This window comes from Chaetura pelagica, unplaced genomic scaffold (genome assembly GCF_000747805.2).
Source record: "Chaetura pelagica isolate M959 unplaced genomic scaffold, ChaPel_1.0 scaffold80, whole genome shotgun sequence".
Taxonomy (NCBI): domain Eukaryota; kingdom Metazoa; phylum Chordata; class Aves; order Apodiformes; family Apodidae; genus Chaetura; species Chaetura pelagica.
Genome location: NW_009951946.1, coordinates 438,635 through 457,423, shown reverse-complemented (window position 1 = coordinate 457,423; position 18,789 = coordinate 438,635). Strand labels below are relative to the sequence as shown.

At 40.2% G+C, this 18,789-nt stretch overlaps 1 protein-coding gene across 1 annotated transcript in view; it reads left to right on the top strand.

The window, feature by feature from the left end:
• Nucleotides 1–8,348, top strand: part of SH3KBP1 (SH3-domain kinase binding protein 1) — a 196,044-nt gene extending 187,696 nt beyond the window's left edge. Inside the window, exons 13-17 of the mRNA XM_009997142.1 lie at nucleotides 54–163; nucleotides 1,522–1,647; nucleotides 3,990–4,261; nucleotides 5,677–5,740; nucleotides 7,687–8,348. Coding sequence (XP_009995444.1) covers nucleotides 54–163; nucleotides 1,522–1,647; nucleotides 3,990–4,261; nucleotides 5,677–5,740; nucleotides 7,687–7,728 — 614 coding nt within the window. The 3' untranslated portion in view covers nucleotides 7,729–8,348. The remainder of the gene's footprint in view (nucleotides 1–53; nucleotides 164–1,521; nucleotides 1,648–3,989; nucleotides 4,262–5,676; nucleotides 5,741–7,686) is intronic.
• The last annotated feature ends 10,441 nt before the right edge of the window (nucleotides 8,349–18,789 follow it).

Here is an 18,789-nt window from a genome sequence, read left to right as displayed (position 1 = left end):
TCCCTTTGAGGACAACTGAAAGAAAACCAAATCAATTACATTTTATTTTTAAGACTTGGAAGGTTTTGACTCTGTAATACCAATTGCTGAGAAGCTTAATCATCCAACTACAACCAGACCAAAAGCTACTGGCAGACGACCACCCTCCCAGTCTCTCACGTCTGTAAGTTAATTTTCCTTTTCTTTTAAAACTATTTTTTTTCTGATTCCCCACCCCCCCACCCTCCCACCCCCATTTTTGTTCCCTGGTGTTTTTACTACATTTGCACAGCCATTCCTTCACACGTATGGTGAGGCAGAGATGCAAATCAGGAAAATCAGTTTCAAATGTGTTTTAAATCTTGATCTTTAAAACATTCCCTCCCTTATAAGATTTGTACCCTCTTATTTGGGTGCTGCCAAGTATTTCTTGCCAGCCATGACTGAGTCTAGAAAAATCCTTTATAAAAATCTTTGGAATGAACTAGTCCGTGTTAAGTATTAAGGATTTTGAAAGTATTTCCCAAAAGAAGCATTTGCCTTGGTTTCTTTAGGACATTTACCAGATTTTGAGGACAAACAGACCATTTCAGCCTTCAGCAGCTCTCCTTGAGCCATCATGTGTTCCTTCTCATTAAGCTCACGATAGTAAATCTAAGGTTGATCTAAATTTCAGTTTGTAATGTGTATCTTCAGACAAGCTGGTTTCATAAACCATACTTTGGAAACCACTGCTTAAGTTTCCTGTGTCTTTTTCTTTGGGGCTTGGGGTTTGCTCATTTCCATGCATCTTTGCGTTCTGGAGTGTCAGAAGAAGAGCAACTACTGATGGGTACCCGTGTTCATGTTTCTGAAGAAAAACAAAGTGGAAGGAAACAGGATTATTGTGAAGCTAATAAAATACAAAGAGGAAAGCTTTCCAAATTGACTACATACATGAATACAGAAACATAAAAGACAAGTAAAAAAAACATTTTCTTCCTGCTGTCAAATCTACGGGGAAAGGAACAAGGAGTGGAAAGAAGCTTCCCTGTTTGCATCTTGACAAAGAGGCCATGCACAAGGCAGCCCTGCACTGCCAGCACTATGCACGGGCAGCAGCACAAGTCCTCTGCAGAGCAGCAAAGTGAGACTTGCAGTGAGCAAAGCCCTGGCAGAGCTGCCCAGGTGGCAGAGCTGGCACCCCCACAGCATGGTGCTGTGCCCTAGCCAAGTGAGGTAGAGCTCTTCTTGCGGACAGGAGGGTGTTTTCATCTTATGATATAATGCAATGCAAAGATGTAAATTAATGTTGAATGCAGCTCTTAAGTATATCCCGTTTCATGAATGCTTTAAAAGCATTCTAGCCTTGAAAATAGAAGAGAGGGAGCAAGGGGGTGGGGGAGGGAGAGTCCTGATTTTAGGTTACTTTGCAAATGATAACAAAAAAAGTCATCACATAAATGAATTTCTTCTTCTTTGGTTAAAATCTGATATGACTAAAATATTTGTTTGATTATTTTTTTTCCCCCTTTTTTGTGTTGTGTGTGTTTGTCTACTTAGTCATCCCTTTCAAGCCCTGACTTCTTTGACTCACCAAGTCCTGAAGACGAGAAGGAGGAACATGTTTCCATTCCTCACAAAACTATTGAAATGTCAAGGAAATCAAGAACTGTTACAATATCACAAGTAAGTTATTTGGAATACGTCTTCTTAACCTCATCACGTGCATCTAATATTTTTAAAACAGTATTCCAAAACTTATTTTTAAAATTTAATTCCAACAGTCACCTAGTTAGTAGCCTATTAAAGAAGCTTAAAGTTGTTAAGGTTAGTAGAGTTTCTTCTGTGTTTGAAACACTAGTCTAAAGTGAATTGCACCGTTAAAAATCTCCATAACCATACTGTGAAAAAAATCAGAATCAGAGAAACTAGGGAAACAAAGTGTAGAAACAAATGCACTTTCTTTTCCAGTTGTAAACTGAATTTACATTAGAAGTCTGCAAGCTGAGAAAATACAAGTCTTTGATGCAGTCTATTAGTATGTTAATTTAAATTTGCAAGTACAATCACTTTTTATACTCGTATAATTGTATTCATTTTATAGATTTGTGCCATTCTTACTGTATATTGGTAGAAAACTGTGGGATTATAAAATATTACAGGAATGTGTAGATGAGACTTTAGAGGTCTGAGCTATTTTTTAGCACATAAGGATACCTTTAATAATACAAATATTGCATTATAATAGTGTAACAGAAGTATTTGAAGGTTGAAGTCATGCATTTCTGTGATCAAGTTATAAGGATAATTTTTTGCTATATAGCTCCCTCTTCTGGGAACACTTGAATTAAGGAATACTCCTGGGCCAACACTCATTAAGTTACATGCTGGTATGCCAAGGCTGTAGATGATGTTCCTGTAAAACAAGATGACTGCTATCAGAAAGCTGCCTGAGGCTTTAATGTTGATAGCTGGTTAAGCTCTGGAATAAAGTGTTCAGTATGGATGATTCCAAATTTGAACTCAGCCTGACCTCTCTTTTCACTACAAAGAAAGCTTGGATCTACTGATATAAGGATTATTATCTGTGAAAAATCTGCTTGTTAGATACACATTACTCACACATGCACACACGCACAGACACATATATTTAATGTGTATGTATAGTACTGTTAAGGTCATGTAGTCAAGCATCAAGATTTGGCTTTCTTGTAATTATAGCACCATTTTTATTTCTGTGGTCACACTTCCTTTCCTGCAGAACACTTTATTTTATTTTTTTTTAATCATGCAGTGCTTGCTCAGGACAGGTTCTGTGCTCATTCACATTTGTGTAATGGGAAAGCCTGTTTTTTGCAGAACTTGGTGGGCCCTTCTCTTCCTTCCCTGTCACACTTTCTCCCAATTTTCATCTGACCAGTAACTTTTCTTACAGTAACTCTGCCTGCTAATGCTACCACCCCAGTGCCCTCAGTTACAATGTCTCCTAACATTTCCATACCATTTTTCCTCAGCATCTTAACCTTATTTGCCATTCAGCTTAAATATTTATTTTCCACAGATAGAGTTGGAGGGTTTCCTAGTGCTTTTTCTTACTCTTGGCTGAGTCAGATTTTCAGATAGTCCTGATAGCTGTTGTATAATGCACACATTAGCATTGCAAAATAACAATGTGATATATAATTAAGACTCACCTTACTTTCCAGTGTGATAACTGTACTTGTACACTGTTCTGTGTATGCAGTAAAGTAGCTGGTCATGTATAGTAGGCAGACTTGCGATTTTCTACACCTTGTCTAATAAGTAGAGCACTGGATTGCAATTCAAGAAGCATGGGGTCGTTCCGAGCTAACTTCCTGGTTCCAGGGTAACTGGGTTAATGCTGCATTTTTCTATTAGGTTCCTGAAGGAATAAAGTTAAGGGGGTTCACAGAAGCTTCAGTTAGCAGAGGACACAGTACAGTACATTTATTTTTTAACAATACAATCGCTAAGACGTGGGATTTTGTTCTTCTATAATACAACAGCAAATGTAAAGATTATTTTGCTATTTTTGTAATGCTAAGCGCATTACATGTGACACATTTTTCATTTTTAAAAAATTGTGTGTTGGAGATTCCTTCAATGGTTATTTGATTATCATAAATTTAATCTGCAAAAAAATATAATGTGCATTCTTAGCCATGCAGTTTTGTGCTCTGCAGGGGACATCTATGGGTGTAGGTATGTTCTTATAAACTTCTGAGAGAGACACTGAGCATCTTTCCCTGGTTCATTTCACTGCTACATCTAATACCTTGGTTGTAGCAACTGTGGAAGTCTTACTGAAGTGGTCTGGACCTCCACATCCCAAGTATACTCCCCTCTGATGCACATGTACAAAGATAATGACTGTTATATTTATCATCCTTTGGCCAAAACTGTTCATGTTTGATGACAGGACTAAAAGAGCAGCAAAATTCTTAATATTCGTTAGTGGTCTGATTTTCATTTTCTCTAGACATTAAATGTTATCCTTTATGTTGCAGGTATCTGATAATAAAACTTCCTTACCTCCAAAACCAGGAGGTTTGGCTGGTAGCAGTAATGTACAACCGTCACTATCCCCTTCACCATCACCTGGATTTCACTCAATTGCTATGGGAACAACAGGCCACAGGTCAAATTCCCCATCCCTGTTTGGTACTGAAGGAAAGCCAAAGACTGAGCACTCGAGCCAAGGCCAGACTGCCCTGGAGGAGCTGAGAACACAAATTAAGGAGCTAAAAACTATCATTGAAACCATGAAAGACCAGCAAAAGTAAGTACTGCAAATAACAACTGTAGGTGGGATGCATCCATTAATGCATGGTGGTGGCAATTTCTTCTTGGCATATGTTACTCTGCACAGTTGGACTTTGTGTTTGTGAGTGATTTTCATCTGCTTTCCTGACAGAACACATTCAGAGATGAGAAGCTCAGGAAAAAAAACTGATACTGTCCATCTGTAACAGCTCTATTTTTCCTTTGTTGTAACTTAAGGAGATGTTTATGGGATCTTGAAAAAGTTACAAGCTAAAAACAGTCAGTAAGGTTCTTCTATTGTTTAATTTGCCAACAACTATTTGGGAGCTTGTGCTTTGATCTTAATAAGAGGTGCGTTTGTTCTAGTTTTCATACAAATTACTACAAATTCCTAAAACTATCGAATCAATTTGTTGTTTGACTGTTAGCACATTTTCCCAGGAAGGCTGTACTGCAGAAGAAGTAATTGAATTTTCATTGGGAAGTTTGAAGACCTTTATGTTTATGACCCTGAAGCTTACTATTTTAGTGTTGGGCATTTCTTTTCTTTAGGCTGCTCATTTCTTAGGAGAAACTAGGGCTGGTTTGTAGCTTTTGCTATTCCTGAGAGTATTTCATGGTTTGGAAGCTAAAGCTTCACTTACCTTGCTAGTTGTGTGTATCCCAGGCAAGAAAAACAGAAAGGGAAGCAGTGTGCAGAGGCTGTGGCTGAACAGAGGTGTCTGGGGAGTTTGAGAGAAGATGCAGGAGGACATAGTTCAAGCTGGACCTAGCAAGTAAGCCCCACAGCTTTATCTCTTGGGCTGACCCTTGCTCCTCTGGTCTCCTTGCAAGGGCTGCTTCCACCACCTGGTTTCTGTCTTAAGGAAGAATCACTCAGTGTGAACAAGAGCAAGTGTCTGCTCCTCATAGCGATGTTTCCCTTTCCCACCAGAGAAGAATATTTGGGATCATTAAGTTTTATAAATGAAGCTGAAGCTTACATGGTTAATGCTGGCATAAATGGCTTTTAAGTGGTTTAAGTATGTGATAGCATGGGCAGGATTTGTGTTACCAATTCCTACAACCCACCAACAGCCAATCCATCTCCACTTTGTATGGAAGAAAAGGCAAGAGGGTGCTGGCACAGTGTAGATACAGCTAATGCAGAGCAAAATATGTGGACGCAGGGCTGTTAGGGGAGAATGTAATTGTTAATTTGCATATGGGGTGTGGGGGGTGCTGTCCCACAGTTTTAGTTAGGGTTTTCCTTCTCTGTAGTGTATAGCCTATAGTGTACAAGAGTATCATGACTGTAATTAGTTTTTCAGAGGAAAGCACGTAAACACGTAACTAGTGAAACATGGAAAGTACGGCTCCAAGAAGTGATCTTTTGTAGTTTTACTAGTTCAATCATTTTCATTCCAAGCTTTTTTTGCATTCATTTAACAGGAAAGAGATTAAACAGTTGCTCTCTGAATTGGATGAAGAAAAGAAAATCCGTTTACGACTGCAGGTACTGAAATTATTTATAATGTTATGGAAGTACTGGCAGGTTTTCTTTAGCCTCAGGTGTAGGACATGAAGCCCTGCTAAGATACTTAGATTCCAAAAACTACCAACATTTCTGAAAGGAATATGCCTGTCCCCTTGTATTGCCAGTCTGTGCCTTATATATTGCAATACTGGGTTCTTACTGAAAAGCCTGATCATTGTCTGAAAATTTATCAGCACAAGTAGACAAATAAACACCATATAGCATTCAAACGATGACCTATTTTTTTTTAGTCTCCATGTTAATGGTTTGATTTTGTCACAAGTTAAGTCATATTTCTTTAGAATGGTTTGCTCTCAAAGCTTTATATTTTTAGTAGGCTTGTCTAAGTGTTGATGTATTGGAATTATATTATTCCATATAGCAAGATTTTTATGTCAGCTTAACAGAATGTATTTAGGTTGTCTTTACTAAAGCATCCCAAACAATGTAAAAGAAGGTGCTCTGATTAAGAGCTCAGTTACTGCTGCCATAATTTGTATAGTAGCTTGGCTCTAGGTGTTGTGCTGGCTTAGTCCTTTGCCAGGTAGCACACCTCCCTGCCTGAGTGAGAGTGGTGGAGCTGGACCCATCCCATTGGCTGGGATGCTCCAACGTGGAATGCCTGTGAAATGGATTTTGGAGAGTGATGTACTTCATAAATAGTTTAGTATTGATAATATTTTGTATTTTTATGGTATAGGTCAACTGTACTTTTTCTTTGTACTATTTTTTAATAATGTAATTTCATCAGGCTGTTCCTGCTCAGTAAAGTGCCTGGGAACATGACAAAGGGTGGCAGAACTGGGGACTGTCAATCTCTGTGCTCCAGGGCTGCCTAAAGGACTTTATGATTGCAGCCACATAGGAGTATGGCTTCTAGTAACACAGAATTCATGTTCAGCTAAAGTTGAAATGTATTCAGATAAAATCAATGAACATTTTTAATAGCTGTTATTGATTCAGTCTAATAGGCCAGGCTATTCAGAGGTCTGGATTCAACTTCCAAGAATGACCTTACCGATGTAAGAGAGACCTGCACTGGTGGTTTTAAATTATGGTCATCCAGCTGAATGCTTTTACTCCAGTTCAAACATTGCTGATCCTTGTAAACATTCAGATGCTAGCCAAGATGGCATAGTTAGCTTTATATGAAGATATATATGAAGAGTTCAACAAACAAAAGTTGCATTAGTTGAAGAGTGCTCTGATAGTCATAAAGTTGCACTGCTCTCAGTCCATGTATTAAAGAAGACTGCCCTGATGGTACTGTACAGTTGAGCACTGAGCGTGTGTTTGAATAAATCTAATATCCCTGCCTCAGGGATTCCAGTGTCTGTCAGAGGGGTGAAATGTACAACTAGGGGTGATGATGGTTTTAGCCACCTCCTTTTACCACACAGCTGTACATTTATGAGAGCCCTTAAAGTGCCTAAATGCAGACTTTATGGCTGCACTTGGAGTGATGGGTGCAGAAGGCAACCGCCATCCCTGCAAGCAAGAGCCATCCCCGTAGCAGCAAACAGTAGGTTTTGCTCATCAGCTACCAGTGTTCATTGTCAGCAGGTCGGTTTACTTATGCCAGGTATAAGTGCAGCAGCTGCTGCATGGAGACAGTGCTCATTCTGCAAGTAATTCCTGGCTGTGAGCTGAGTGGCTTGTAAAAGTTGTAATTTAAAGAGTTTGAAAGGTCTTGTGGTACATTCAGTGACTGTTCTTATCAGGCTTTGAGGGGAGGAAGCCATGAGTTGTCATCTTACACAGCTGGGAAGGTCACCTTTCTGAAATCTCTGGAAATACAAGTAGTATAAAAGCCATATTCATACATATTCAACACCTGTGGACAAGATGGAGCATATTTTTCAAGAGAAATCAGCTGTGCCCCAGTTTGTTAAAGCGTCTAATTTAATAACTTTATTTCTTTTCAGATGGAAGTTAATGACATAAAGAAAGCTCTTCAATCAAAGTGAATACTTGATAGGTGGAATGTTACATTATTCTCCATGACTGAGACTCAAATTTATGCCCCAGCCAAAATAACTTTGTGCCAAATGATTTAAGAATTGCCTCAACATCCCTTTATTTGAAGGATTAGCACAACAGTATTTGATAGCACAACAAAACTACCAACAGCGAGGACAAAATTTCCACCTGAAGCAGTGCTGTGTGGCACTAGTTGTGACTGAAATTGATCTTGTGCTAAAGGCTCTCTACTTCAAGATCCTAGGTGAAATGAAAACTCAGGCAGTTAAGTCCATAGTGGTACTATTTTGATGATATTTTTCCATGAATAAAATGTATTTCAGATTATCTGTTTACAAGCTTTATGATTTTGACTTTTGGTTTTTAATTGTCTTTTGTCACAGATTTTTAAATGTTTGTACTGCATATAGCCAGGAATGAATGTTAATGTTGGGACTAGAGGGATTATTTTTGCTTTGAGATAGAACAGCCTACTTTTTGTTATGGTTTTAAGTTCTGATAAATATGCAATTTTATGTCCCCAAATCCCTTACAATTTAAACTTATAGTGTATACAGTGATGTATTTACAAGAAGGAAACAAACCAACAGAAATCTGGTCTTTGCAAATGATTTGTGCCTTTCTTTGCCACACACTGACTGGAGCTGGTTGCAAGCCAGGTCTCCCTAATGTAGCTACCACGACAACTCCTGTCCCCTGTGTTGGGTGGAGGTCACCTTCTCAGTGTACAGCTGCTCAGTCAGTAGAGCCAGGCTTGTGCAAAGTGGCAGGACAAAAGGGTGCAGCTGAGAGCAGCTTTATCTTGAGCAGCTGTGGCTTTTTAGCTTTCCTGGTTTCGATAGGCCTCTCCCTCAACTTGAATGTTCATCTCCGCTTGATTTTCATTAGACAATTTAAACGCCCGCCTCTGTCTCCAATTTTGCACAGAGTGAACAGAATATGCATTATTAAAGCAAAAGTAAATAAAAGTAATCTATAAAATATGAATAAAAAGTTGTATTATTTCATGCACAAAGTTCTCTCGTGTGTGACATTGTTTCATTTCCTGTTTTTATCTATTGTTTGCTAAGCTTATGGTTGGATAGAACTTTTAGGCCTGTTTTTGCAGCAGGACTTTCCTTTCATCATTTTATTGAACCTGATGCTTACTTCATTTCTTCCAGTTTCTCAGTTTGCTTTTATCCTCTGAAAACAAGGTGTCTCATTTTTCTGTTTGTGGTTTTGTGTTATTTACTAGCAGTGGAGTATCTCATACCTTGTCAGCAGTCTCTGTTAAAGCATTTAAATAATGGATATTTTTGCACAGGGTGCAGTGTGTGGGTGAGTGATATATTGGTGATGCTTCAGAGCGACAAAAAAAACCCAAACACACAAAGAATCTACTTGTCATCTCATCAAATGCTAGAGCTGGCCCCAGCAAGCTCATACTGTATCACACCTAAACACCCTGCCTGCCAGGAACTGGGTAAGACATGGTGTTCCAATGGCAGGTCACGTTCACAAACAGTTGGCAGACTTCCCATAATCTTTTTGGTATGCATAGATATATAAAATACACACTCTATCATTCCCAAATCTTGCTTTATGGGTCCCAACCGGTAATGCAGAACCTCACTGTTGGGATTATTTCCTCTGTCGTGCTTCTGTTGTAACAGATGTCTGACACTGAAAGCTTGGATAGTAGAAATTGAGGTTTTGTTTTATTTTTAAAGTCCCAATAAATTGCTCAACATGCTAAAACAGAAGCTCTAATAAAAATATTTTATAATTTAAATACTCTTATTTAACATTTCTAATTAACTGCATTAAAATATTTTTATACAAAGGATGATAGTGCCATCATAGCTTTCCAGCAATAAAGATTTCTAGATTACTTCCATATTTTTTGTGAAGTTAGTAGCAGTTAGGAGAACAGAATGAAATGAGTGATAAGGAATAAGAATTCTGTTGGAGTTTGTAGTCACACATTTGCAACGTGCATCCAGAAATGGACAGCTCTGGCTTCCTTATTGCATCCCTGGAAAGAGTTAAACTATTGGATCTGTGGTAAATAAAGTATTGATTCCTGACTTGTATCTCAGAAATGTCCTATTTTTTACAAATGAAAGTCTGAATTTGGCACGGAGTTTCCTTAGATCAGCTTGCTTTTTTTTTCTTCTGTTGAGATGATAACTTGTCATTATATAAATGCAAGTTAGAAGTCAAACATATCACGTTTTATAAAAGAAGGTTAAGATGTTGTGAAAAGGCTTTGGTTTGAAAGCTTATTCTGGGAGAAGAGAGTTTGTAGAAATACAAACTCTTCTTGCTGCGTTTCATTATAATAATAGAAAGTATTTCACATAGCACATGGGTTTTCTCTTTTTTAAAGAGGATCAGTTGTGCATTAAACCTGTGGATATAAATTTCTGCTTTTTAAAATGCTTAGGTTTCTATTTAAAGAAAAGCAGAAAATGCTGGTGAGCTACAAAGAGACTTCGATAGGAAAATAATTAAATATTGTTGTTTGAGGAGTTGTGTAATAAGATTTTTCATTAAGGTGCACACACTGGTCTTGTGGCAGACTTCTGTTTATGTGTAGAAGTCAGCTATGAATCATGAGGTTCATGCCTTTGGATGACAATATTCAAATTCTTGATTTGGAAAATGTTTAGCTTCCTAAGAAAACAGTTTTATGTTCTTTATGTGTTATTTTTTTCACCTTGAAAAAGGGCAAGTGTTTCTTAATGTGGAATCATAGCACTTAGCACTTTTTAAAGTTTTGCATGGAAATAAGATGGTATTCAAAGTGTTTATTAGTTTTTATTACGTAAATTTCATCTGTGTTTTCCTTATTAACAATCCATTTGTGAATGAGCACAAGTGTTAGATGAGTAAGTTGTTATGCTGACAGGTCAAAGTTGACCTGTTATATGCAGTACATTTTTGTTTCCACGCATATGATAGCCAGCTGCCAGTAAATTTTGTGCCAGCTACTTTGTGCATGAAACGTCCACAGGAGGGCTGTACTCTGTGACAGCCGGGAGTGAAATTTGCCCTGTGGAAACAAGGTGAGAGAGGGTGCTGTAAAAAGACATCCTCAGAAATTCATGCCCCGCTGAAGTTAGAGAATCATTTCACTCATCATCTTATGGTGTTGACTCATGTGTGAGGGGGCCTTGCTTCCTCCCTGCTCACCCTCCTCACCAGGCTGCCCTGCCCCCAGGGTGCCTGCCTGGGGTAGCAGCGTTTCCAGCTCCTCTGCTCCATGCAGGTGCAAAAATATATGGCATGGCATGAAAATGTCTGGTGTTCCTGCGAGTTCCTTGGCTGTGCCACATCGTGGTCATCACCGTGCTGACAGCTCTCACTCTTTTACCCTCAGTTTGGGGCTTTTGTGCTCCTGTAGGCTTGTTTGGGAGGGGGAGCAGGCTGTGGTCAGAGGTGCTGCAGTTTGTGCGTCCCACAAATAAGCACCAGAAGCCAAAGAGTGAGTACAGCTGCTGTGGGGGTGACGGGCAGTGCTCCCGCCTGCGGGAACAATTCACTGGCAGTCTCTGCTGCAGTACAGGGCTGGGAAGAGGTGTGAGGTCTCTGGTGTCTGCTGCTCTGCTGTAGGAAGGGAGGCTGGGGCTGGAAACAGGACAGAGGCACACTGATGACGAGACCATGGAAGCTGGTTAGAAAGAAGGAGAAACATTTCATAGGGGCAGGCTGTGATCCGAAAGGCAGATGGGAATATTGCTTAAAAGTAGAAACAACCAAGGACTTGGCAGCTTCTGGGTTGAGGAGGCTTTTTGACCATGTGGGGGTGGCAGTGATGCTGTGCAGCTGCAGTTCCCCTAGACTTTGGCAAGGAGACGGTCCTTCAAACATTGCCTTCTGTTCAGGGTAATCCTTACCCTAAGAAGAGCTGGAGAGGGTGGAGCTGAATCCCCATACTAAACATCGGGTGCTTGTATCCATGGTTATTAATACCCTTCAGACAGAAATTGGATTTCGCTTGGCACCTTTGGCCTCAGCTGACTCTTGAGCTGGCCTCTGAATTAGCAGGTGGTTGCACACGCCTGGGACCATTCACCCCCGGCTTCCTGCAGCTGCTTCCCTCCTCCTGCCCTCCCACTGTAGTTGCTCTGCTCCTGCCTGGAAGAGCACAGCTGAGGAAGCAAAAGACATATTTTAAATGTCCACAGGAAGCTGTGATGCTGTGTGTGCTGCCTGGGGTCAGAGGCCCAAAGTCCAGGCCACCCTCCCGTCTACTTTCCACTTGGGTAATGAAGGTTGTCTGACCCACTCAACACACTGTCAGGTGTTGGCTCTTTTAATTAATATGATTTCCAATCCTGTGCATGCACAAACTTTTACAGGTAGCTCAGGTAAAGCTCTGGCAGCCTCATGAGCAGATACTTGAGAGACTTTTATTGTGCTGCCACAGTCAGGCTTTACTTGAACCAGTGATACAGCCGAGTTTCCCCTTCTCAGTGCTCACAGTTCCACTGTTAGACAATGTGGGGGTTGGAGTACAAATAAGTAAACTAACAGAATGGCTTTAATGCTCTTGGCATGGAAAAAAAAAAAAAGGATATTAGAAATTTAAGCATACTGTAGGTTGAAAATGTTTAAATTATTACCCTACAAACTGTAATGCTGTCTCAGTGTATTTTAGCAAGTTAATTAACTATCATTCTAGACAGATCCCTGAAACCATGAGAATAATTTTTCAGATACATTTCCAAGGTTAAGATAGAGAGGCAGGACCTAACTGTCTCTCATCCTCTTGGATAAGTAGATTTTGAACTCTCTTCTACATAGCTGACAGGCACAGGAAAACATAATTGGCTTTTATCAGTATGATCTTAGAAGTCCCAGTAGGCAGTTCTCTTGGAGAGGAAAGCTTGAAAATTACAAAGAAAATTTGTAAGAACGACCAAATTTCACAAGCAATTTTTACTATTAGGACACTAAAGAAGTGTCTGTTCTTAGAAGCTTTCTGGTAAAACCCCTTCACTTCACCACACCCAGACCTAGCATTTTCATTTGCTGTGGGAGATAATTTTCCTCGGTACAAGTTCTTCCCTGCGTGCTTCAAGCAGGCTTATGCAGAGGGACCCATCAAGCTGCTTTTTCCCTCCTTGTGCAATGCAGCAAGAAAGAGTTGGGGACTTTGTGAGAGAGCCTTTTAGGCTCTTCTGAGAGGAAGTGAAAATTAAGCTTGGCAGCTGTCCTTGCTACAGGATGACCCATCACTCAGGTTTACTCCCTTCTGAGGAGTGGTTTCTTTGTGAAGGGCACAACAAGTGCAGGAGGTAGGACAGGTCGCACAGTCTGTGCCGTGCTCGTTCTCCTAGCACAAAGCACCAAAAAAACAGAACAGCTAAGAAAGGATAAATAGAAAAGTAGATGCACCTGCATGGCAATTGATGCTGCTGGATAATTTGGCTGCTCTTGATTTAAATAGGTAAATGTACTGAGCCCTGCTGGAAGCAGAGATACAGCCATTTGGCCAATAAAAGCACAAGTCAGGGAGAAATATTACATTAATTTTAAGACCTCGGCAAAATGCAGTGTTGGCTGGAGAGAGCTAGTTCATTAATGGATAGCAAGTCTCTCACCAGAGGTTCAGGATGTTAGTGCTGTGATTACACAGTTGTGCCTGGTGGGTGTCACTGATTGCAGGGGAATGGAAAGTTTCTGATGCTGTGACCTGAATCATCTGTTCACCTCAGAAACGCAGCTCAGTAACATGTGCTCAGGGAGCTCTAACACAAGAAGAATGCCATGTTACTGCAATGGCTACAGACTTCAACCTTAGGCCTGGTCTAATTGAGATATGTTAAAGTCAACAAGGCTGGTTCAGTCAAAGTGCTGATTCAGAGCTCCCAAATGTCACCAGTGCAGCAGGTACCTGTCACCAGAGCACTAGCTGGAGCAACACCTCTCTCACCAACTATGTGCAAGTCTGGGGTAAGCCCAAGTTCTCCCACTCGCATTGTCGCTTGCCTGCCAGGTCCCTTCATTCAAACCTCCTCAGCATTCTCCTGTATAATTATAACCAGCAGCAATCTCAGACTCTAAACCTCCTCTTGTCTAGAGGACACCCTCCTGCTCTAGAAATGTGTGTCCTAGCACCCTGTTGACACACAGGAAGGGAGCTGCCCACCTAAGGATGCAGTCCACCACCTCTGCCCCTGTGAAGATGTTGATGCTGAATCTCAGGTAAGCTAGTTGCCTTCTGCAGGCTCTAGTTCTTGTTTCTGTGCAGGCTGGACTCAGATGTTGCTGTGCCTCTGTTTAACAGTAAACAAACATGATACTCCACAAGTTGGTTTCATGCTGCAGTGGCATGCATGTGCCATATGGAAATCTGCACCTTGTTGATCATCTCACTTGGGGATATAAGAAGGAGTATTTGACGTTTGTCCTACATGCCTTCATGTGCCAAAGTAATAACTTCTTATTTTACTGCTTTGTTGCTGTGTGAATAGTTGGGAACACTCCAAAGCAATACTGAAGTAATTCAGTTTTTCAACTGGTTTTAAACTTCTAGAAGAAAAAGTCAGTCAGGTAGCAAAAAGGATTGCCTTTTCCCACTGCTTCTGGAAATCTTACTGTTACCAGGAGCTAAACATTCTTTTCTTCAAATATCAGCTGTTTCTTGGAATTTCAAAAATAATAATAATAATTTAAAAATTGAGTAGATGCTTCTATGACAAAATTATTAGCAAAGCATGTACTGATAGCTGTGAAAAGGTCAGGAATGATCTGCGCCTTCTAGGTGTCTTAGATTAGAAGAGGAAGTGAGTTATTATTTAACTTGATTTTCTGTGCAAAATGCAGGAAGAAACTCTCTGGTACTTTGACAGAAATGTGATTTGACACAATGGTGGGCCGAAAGTCTCATTCTTACAGCATTATAAAACTTTTCTGGAATGATTCCTATCATACTAGCAGATAGATATCTGAGAAGGGGATGCATTTGAGTGACAATGGATCTGACCGTAAAACTTTCTTACTGTACAAGAGTGACGTGTTATTTGGCAGTGGCTTTAGTAGCCTCGAGCATGTGACAGTGCTCTACCAAAGAATAACTGTAATACAAGACAAAGTGTCTGGCGTTGCACCTTGTCTCGCTGTGTAACCAGGACAGCGTCAGGACCAGTCGCAGACCCAAGCATGGAGTTGTGTACATCCAGGTCCCATCATTAAAAGTACCAAGAACTGCACCTAGCCAAACCTAAATATAAAAATCAGACTACAAGCTAATAAACTCACAGTTACAAGGCAAGGGCATCATGCAAGCAGAGAAAAATATTTGCCAGAGGTTTTGAGAAAGGCTGATGTTGCTTTCTGTCTCACTAGGTGCCTTAGCTGTGCCACTACTAATTATTGCCTGCTCCTCCTGTGACTTTTCACACTGCTAGCTCATGAATGTGAATTATTTATTAATTCAATACATTTTTTATTTTGGACATTGGTAGACTTCTTTCTTCACATATCAAGGTAGTATTTAATCAATCCTGCAATATCTTGACAGCCTTAAAAAGAAGAAAATGCAGATGCAATTTAACGATTCCTAGTGAAGTTGTACTAAATTTCCATATTTGCTTAAATAGATTAAGTTTTCATTAGTATTTATTATGAAAGGGACATAACATATTGAGGGTTGTTTTTTTTAATAAATATTATTTTCACTTCAATGCAATTCTTGCCTCTACAAGAATCCTTTACTTTTCACAGTCCCAAATGGTAATACCAAAACCAATATTTAAAATACTTTTAAGCAGCATTGACAGCTTTGGTTTTGCTAAGCTTCTAAGCCCCTTGTATTCTCATGTATCTGGCACCCACAGCAATGTAAAAATTGCCTAAGTGTGAATAAAAATGAACCATGTATTCTAGTCCTCTCCACTGTTTAAACAACATGTGTGCATAACTATGTTGTGCTCCCTGCCACAGTCATGATTTTGCTGGACTTTTGTTAATCAGTAGGCAGGACAAGCCTGTTTAACTGCAATAAAAGTGAATAAAAGTGAATACTCAGGTGGCCTTTATAATGAATATTTCTCCAGGGAGAAAAAAAAAATTAAGAAAGGCTAGAAGTGATAATCTTGTCTTAAAACATTGTGTAAGACCAACTGCAATGAAAGCACTGAGCCGTGAAACATAAAAAACTCAAAGATACTTTTTCCAGGCTGGAAACAGGAAAATTAATCAAGCCCACTAATAATATTTAATCTTCTGCCTGTGCAAACATTGTAAACCAGACCTCTTGAAGTTGCTTTTTATTCCTCAAAGAAATGTGTATTTCTCATCCCTAGGGCCTGCTGAATTGGAGAGAGACCTAACACGAGGAGAAATCTGTTAGGTTTAGGACTGTGAAAGAAAAAAATACTCATCATGTCAAGATGCTCTATGAGTGAGCAAATCCAGGCCTGATATATTTGATGTATTGGTATCTAATACTTGAATACTAAAAATACTCAAAATAAGGAGTATATAGACAGTCAGCTGAGGGCTCCATCCTCCTAAATTGAAAGGTTTTCCCCAGATTTTCTTGAGGTGTTCTCTAGCATTAGTAAGGTGGCGGGGGGGGGTGGGGAGGTCAGAAATGTCAGGGTCTAAGGAAGATCTTTCTGGATGGTGGCCTGGTTTGTTTTTCTCCTGTCTGAAGTATAAGCTAGAAGTTATTGGAAAAGTGTTGAAAACTGGAGAATGATATTCTGTTTGACTAATTGATTAAAGTTCTATCTTGGAGAACCTGTCTTAACTTCTGGCTCTAAGCTATCTGTTTGCTCCTCACTTCGTGAACTGAGTGAGGAAGGTCAGAGCCACAGGTACTTAAATCAGAACAGTTTTTAAGCAAACTATAAATGCACATGCTGAAGTCTTATGTCATTGATCTGATCTAGCTGGTTGATAGAGAGAAATAATGTAAATAATGCCAATTATCAATCCTACAGAAACTGTGAGCTCTCTGCACAGATATTCATGGAAGACTGGGATTTTTTAATCATGCTCTTTGCTACTCTATTTACTGGTAGATTGTCATTTGGTGGGGTTTTAAAATTATTGTAAATGCACACAGTAATCTGTAAGTGAAATTCTGGCTTTGTGGAAGCGATTGAGAAGACCTGCATAATTTCTTCAGTGCTAGCCTGCACTACTTAATCAGTCATGTTCCCAAAGACTTGCCCTATAACTACTCAAAATCCAAGGGCAAGAACTTTTTATTAGAGTGCCGGTTGTCCTGACAACTAAAGGAGATGAGGAATTTGGAATCAAAGCCAGTTTTAAAATTGATTACATTTTGCTCCAGATACTTGTGAGCATGCAGAGCTTAAGTATAAAATTATCTTTCTTCAAGGGAGGCAGAAAGGAAAGGAAGAGAACGGTCACCCTTTGACTAACTTTGTATTTCATACAAGATTTCACTCTCCTTGGTTTGCAAGGGGTGATGACGAGCAGATGCTGTGTGCAACAAGCTTCCTTGTCCAAAAGAGCAGATCTGAATTGAAAGCTGTGCTAGGGATTATATTCTTTGACCCAGCAGTCATTTTCTTTTACTTCATTCTTTGTCAGAAGGTCAAATGGGCTTGTGAGGCCTCACGCTCTCCAGTGAAAGAAAAGCAAGAGGAATCCCTTAGACATCTAAACCCAGCTCCAATGTTGATTTAGCGGCCAAGGTGTTTTGACTTTGCATCATTCAAAGGCACTCAGGTTTTGCCTTGCAAAACAGGCATGAGCTGCTGCAAGTCAACTTTTAAAACTTGTAGCATTTTTAGGCCTCCTCTTTATGAAGCTTTTCTTCAAGAACCATCTGTGTTGTTTAGTTTCCATTTACAGACAAACTTTAGAAGCTTGAAGAGGGGAGATGACGCTTTAAGAGGGGAGATTCAGGTTGGACATTAGGAAAAAGTTCTTTCCTGTGAGAGTGGTGAGATGCTGGCACAGGTTGCCCAGGAAAGCTGTGGTTGCCCTCTCTCTGGAGGTGTTCAAGGCCAAGCTGGGTGGGGCCTTGAGCAACCTGATCTAGTGAGAGGTGTCCCTGCCCATGCAGAGGGGTTGGAACTAGATGATCTTTAAGGTCCCTTCCAACCCAAACCATTCTGTGATTCTGTGATAGTCTGACTTTTGAAAAAACAAACCAACCAAGCAGCTTAATAGACTTCTTAGTGAGAATCCACAGAATTTTATTTAAACTCTAGTAAAGACTCTACATACTGACCTTGATAAAGAGCACATTATTTGTCTGAATTCATAGTTAAAACAAAAAATTCCTATTAGGTGAAGAAATGAACTATCTATATGGTTACCTGGAGATTTTCTCACTGAGTGAGGTAGCACACTAGCAACAGGAATACCAAAAAGTCCATTAGCAAAGTGTTTGGTCAGATAGATTAAACACCACAAATAGCATGATCTTGTGGAAGGTCGGTACAGTGGCTTGCCAGGAGAGAGTTCAGACACCAAAATACTTTCTTCAGTATCTAATCTGCACAATACAGGAAAAATTCTAACACCTAGGATACAAAGTTCAGGCTCTCTGGATGCACGTCTGTGCAAGGCAGCTGTCACCTTTCTGGGGGAGCCTGTACAGGAGGCTGCTGCCTGGCCCCAGCTGTGGGATCTCTGCCTGGGGCACAGGAGCAGGAAAGAGATATGGTTGTGGCTCAGTGTGTGAGGCCAGTCAGTGCCAAGAGCCCCTGGACAGAGTCCTGGGCACCTCTGCACCAGGTGTGATGAGTGCCCAGGACACTGTGCTGGTAGGAAATGCTGCCTGTGCATGGGCATGGGGGACTTGCACGTTGGAAGAACAGCTCAGATTTGCCGGTTCCCTGCAAACCTGGGTGTCTTCTAGTTTGCTTGGTACCTACCTGAACCAAGAAATCTGAGCTTTTTCTGACAGCTGGTGAAAAGGAAGGAGCCCTTTATAGCTGAAAATGTTACAGCACAATGAAATTCCAGCCTGACATTCATCCTACCAGTTCTAGTGTGTGTATTCTTTAAAAAAGGGAAGCTAAGGACTGCTGTAGCTGTGTATGCTGTGGGTTCAAGCTTTGTACAAATGT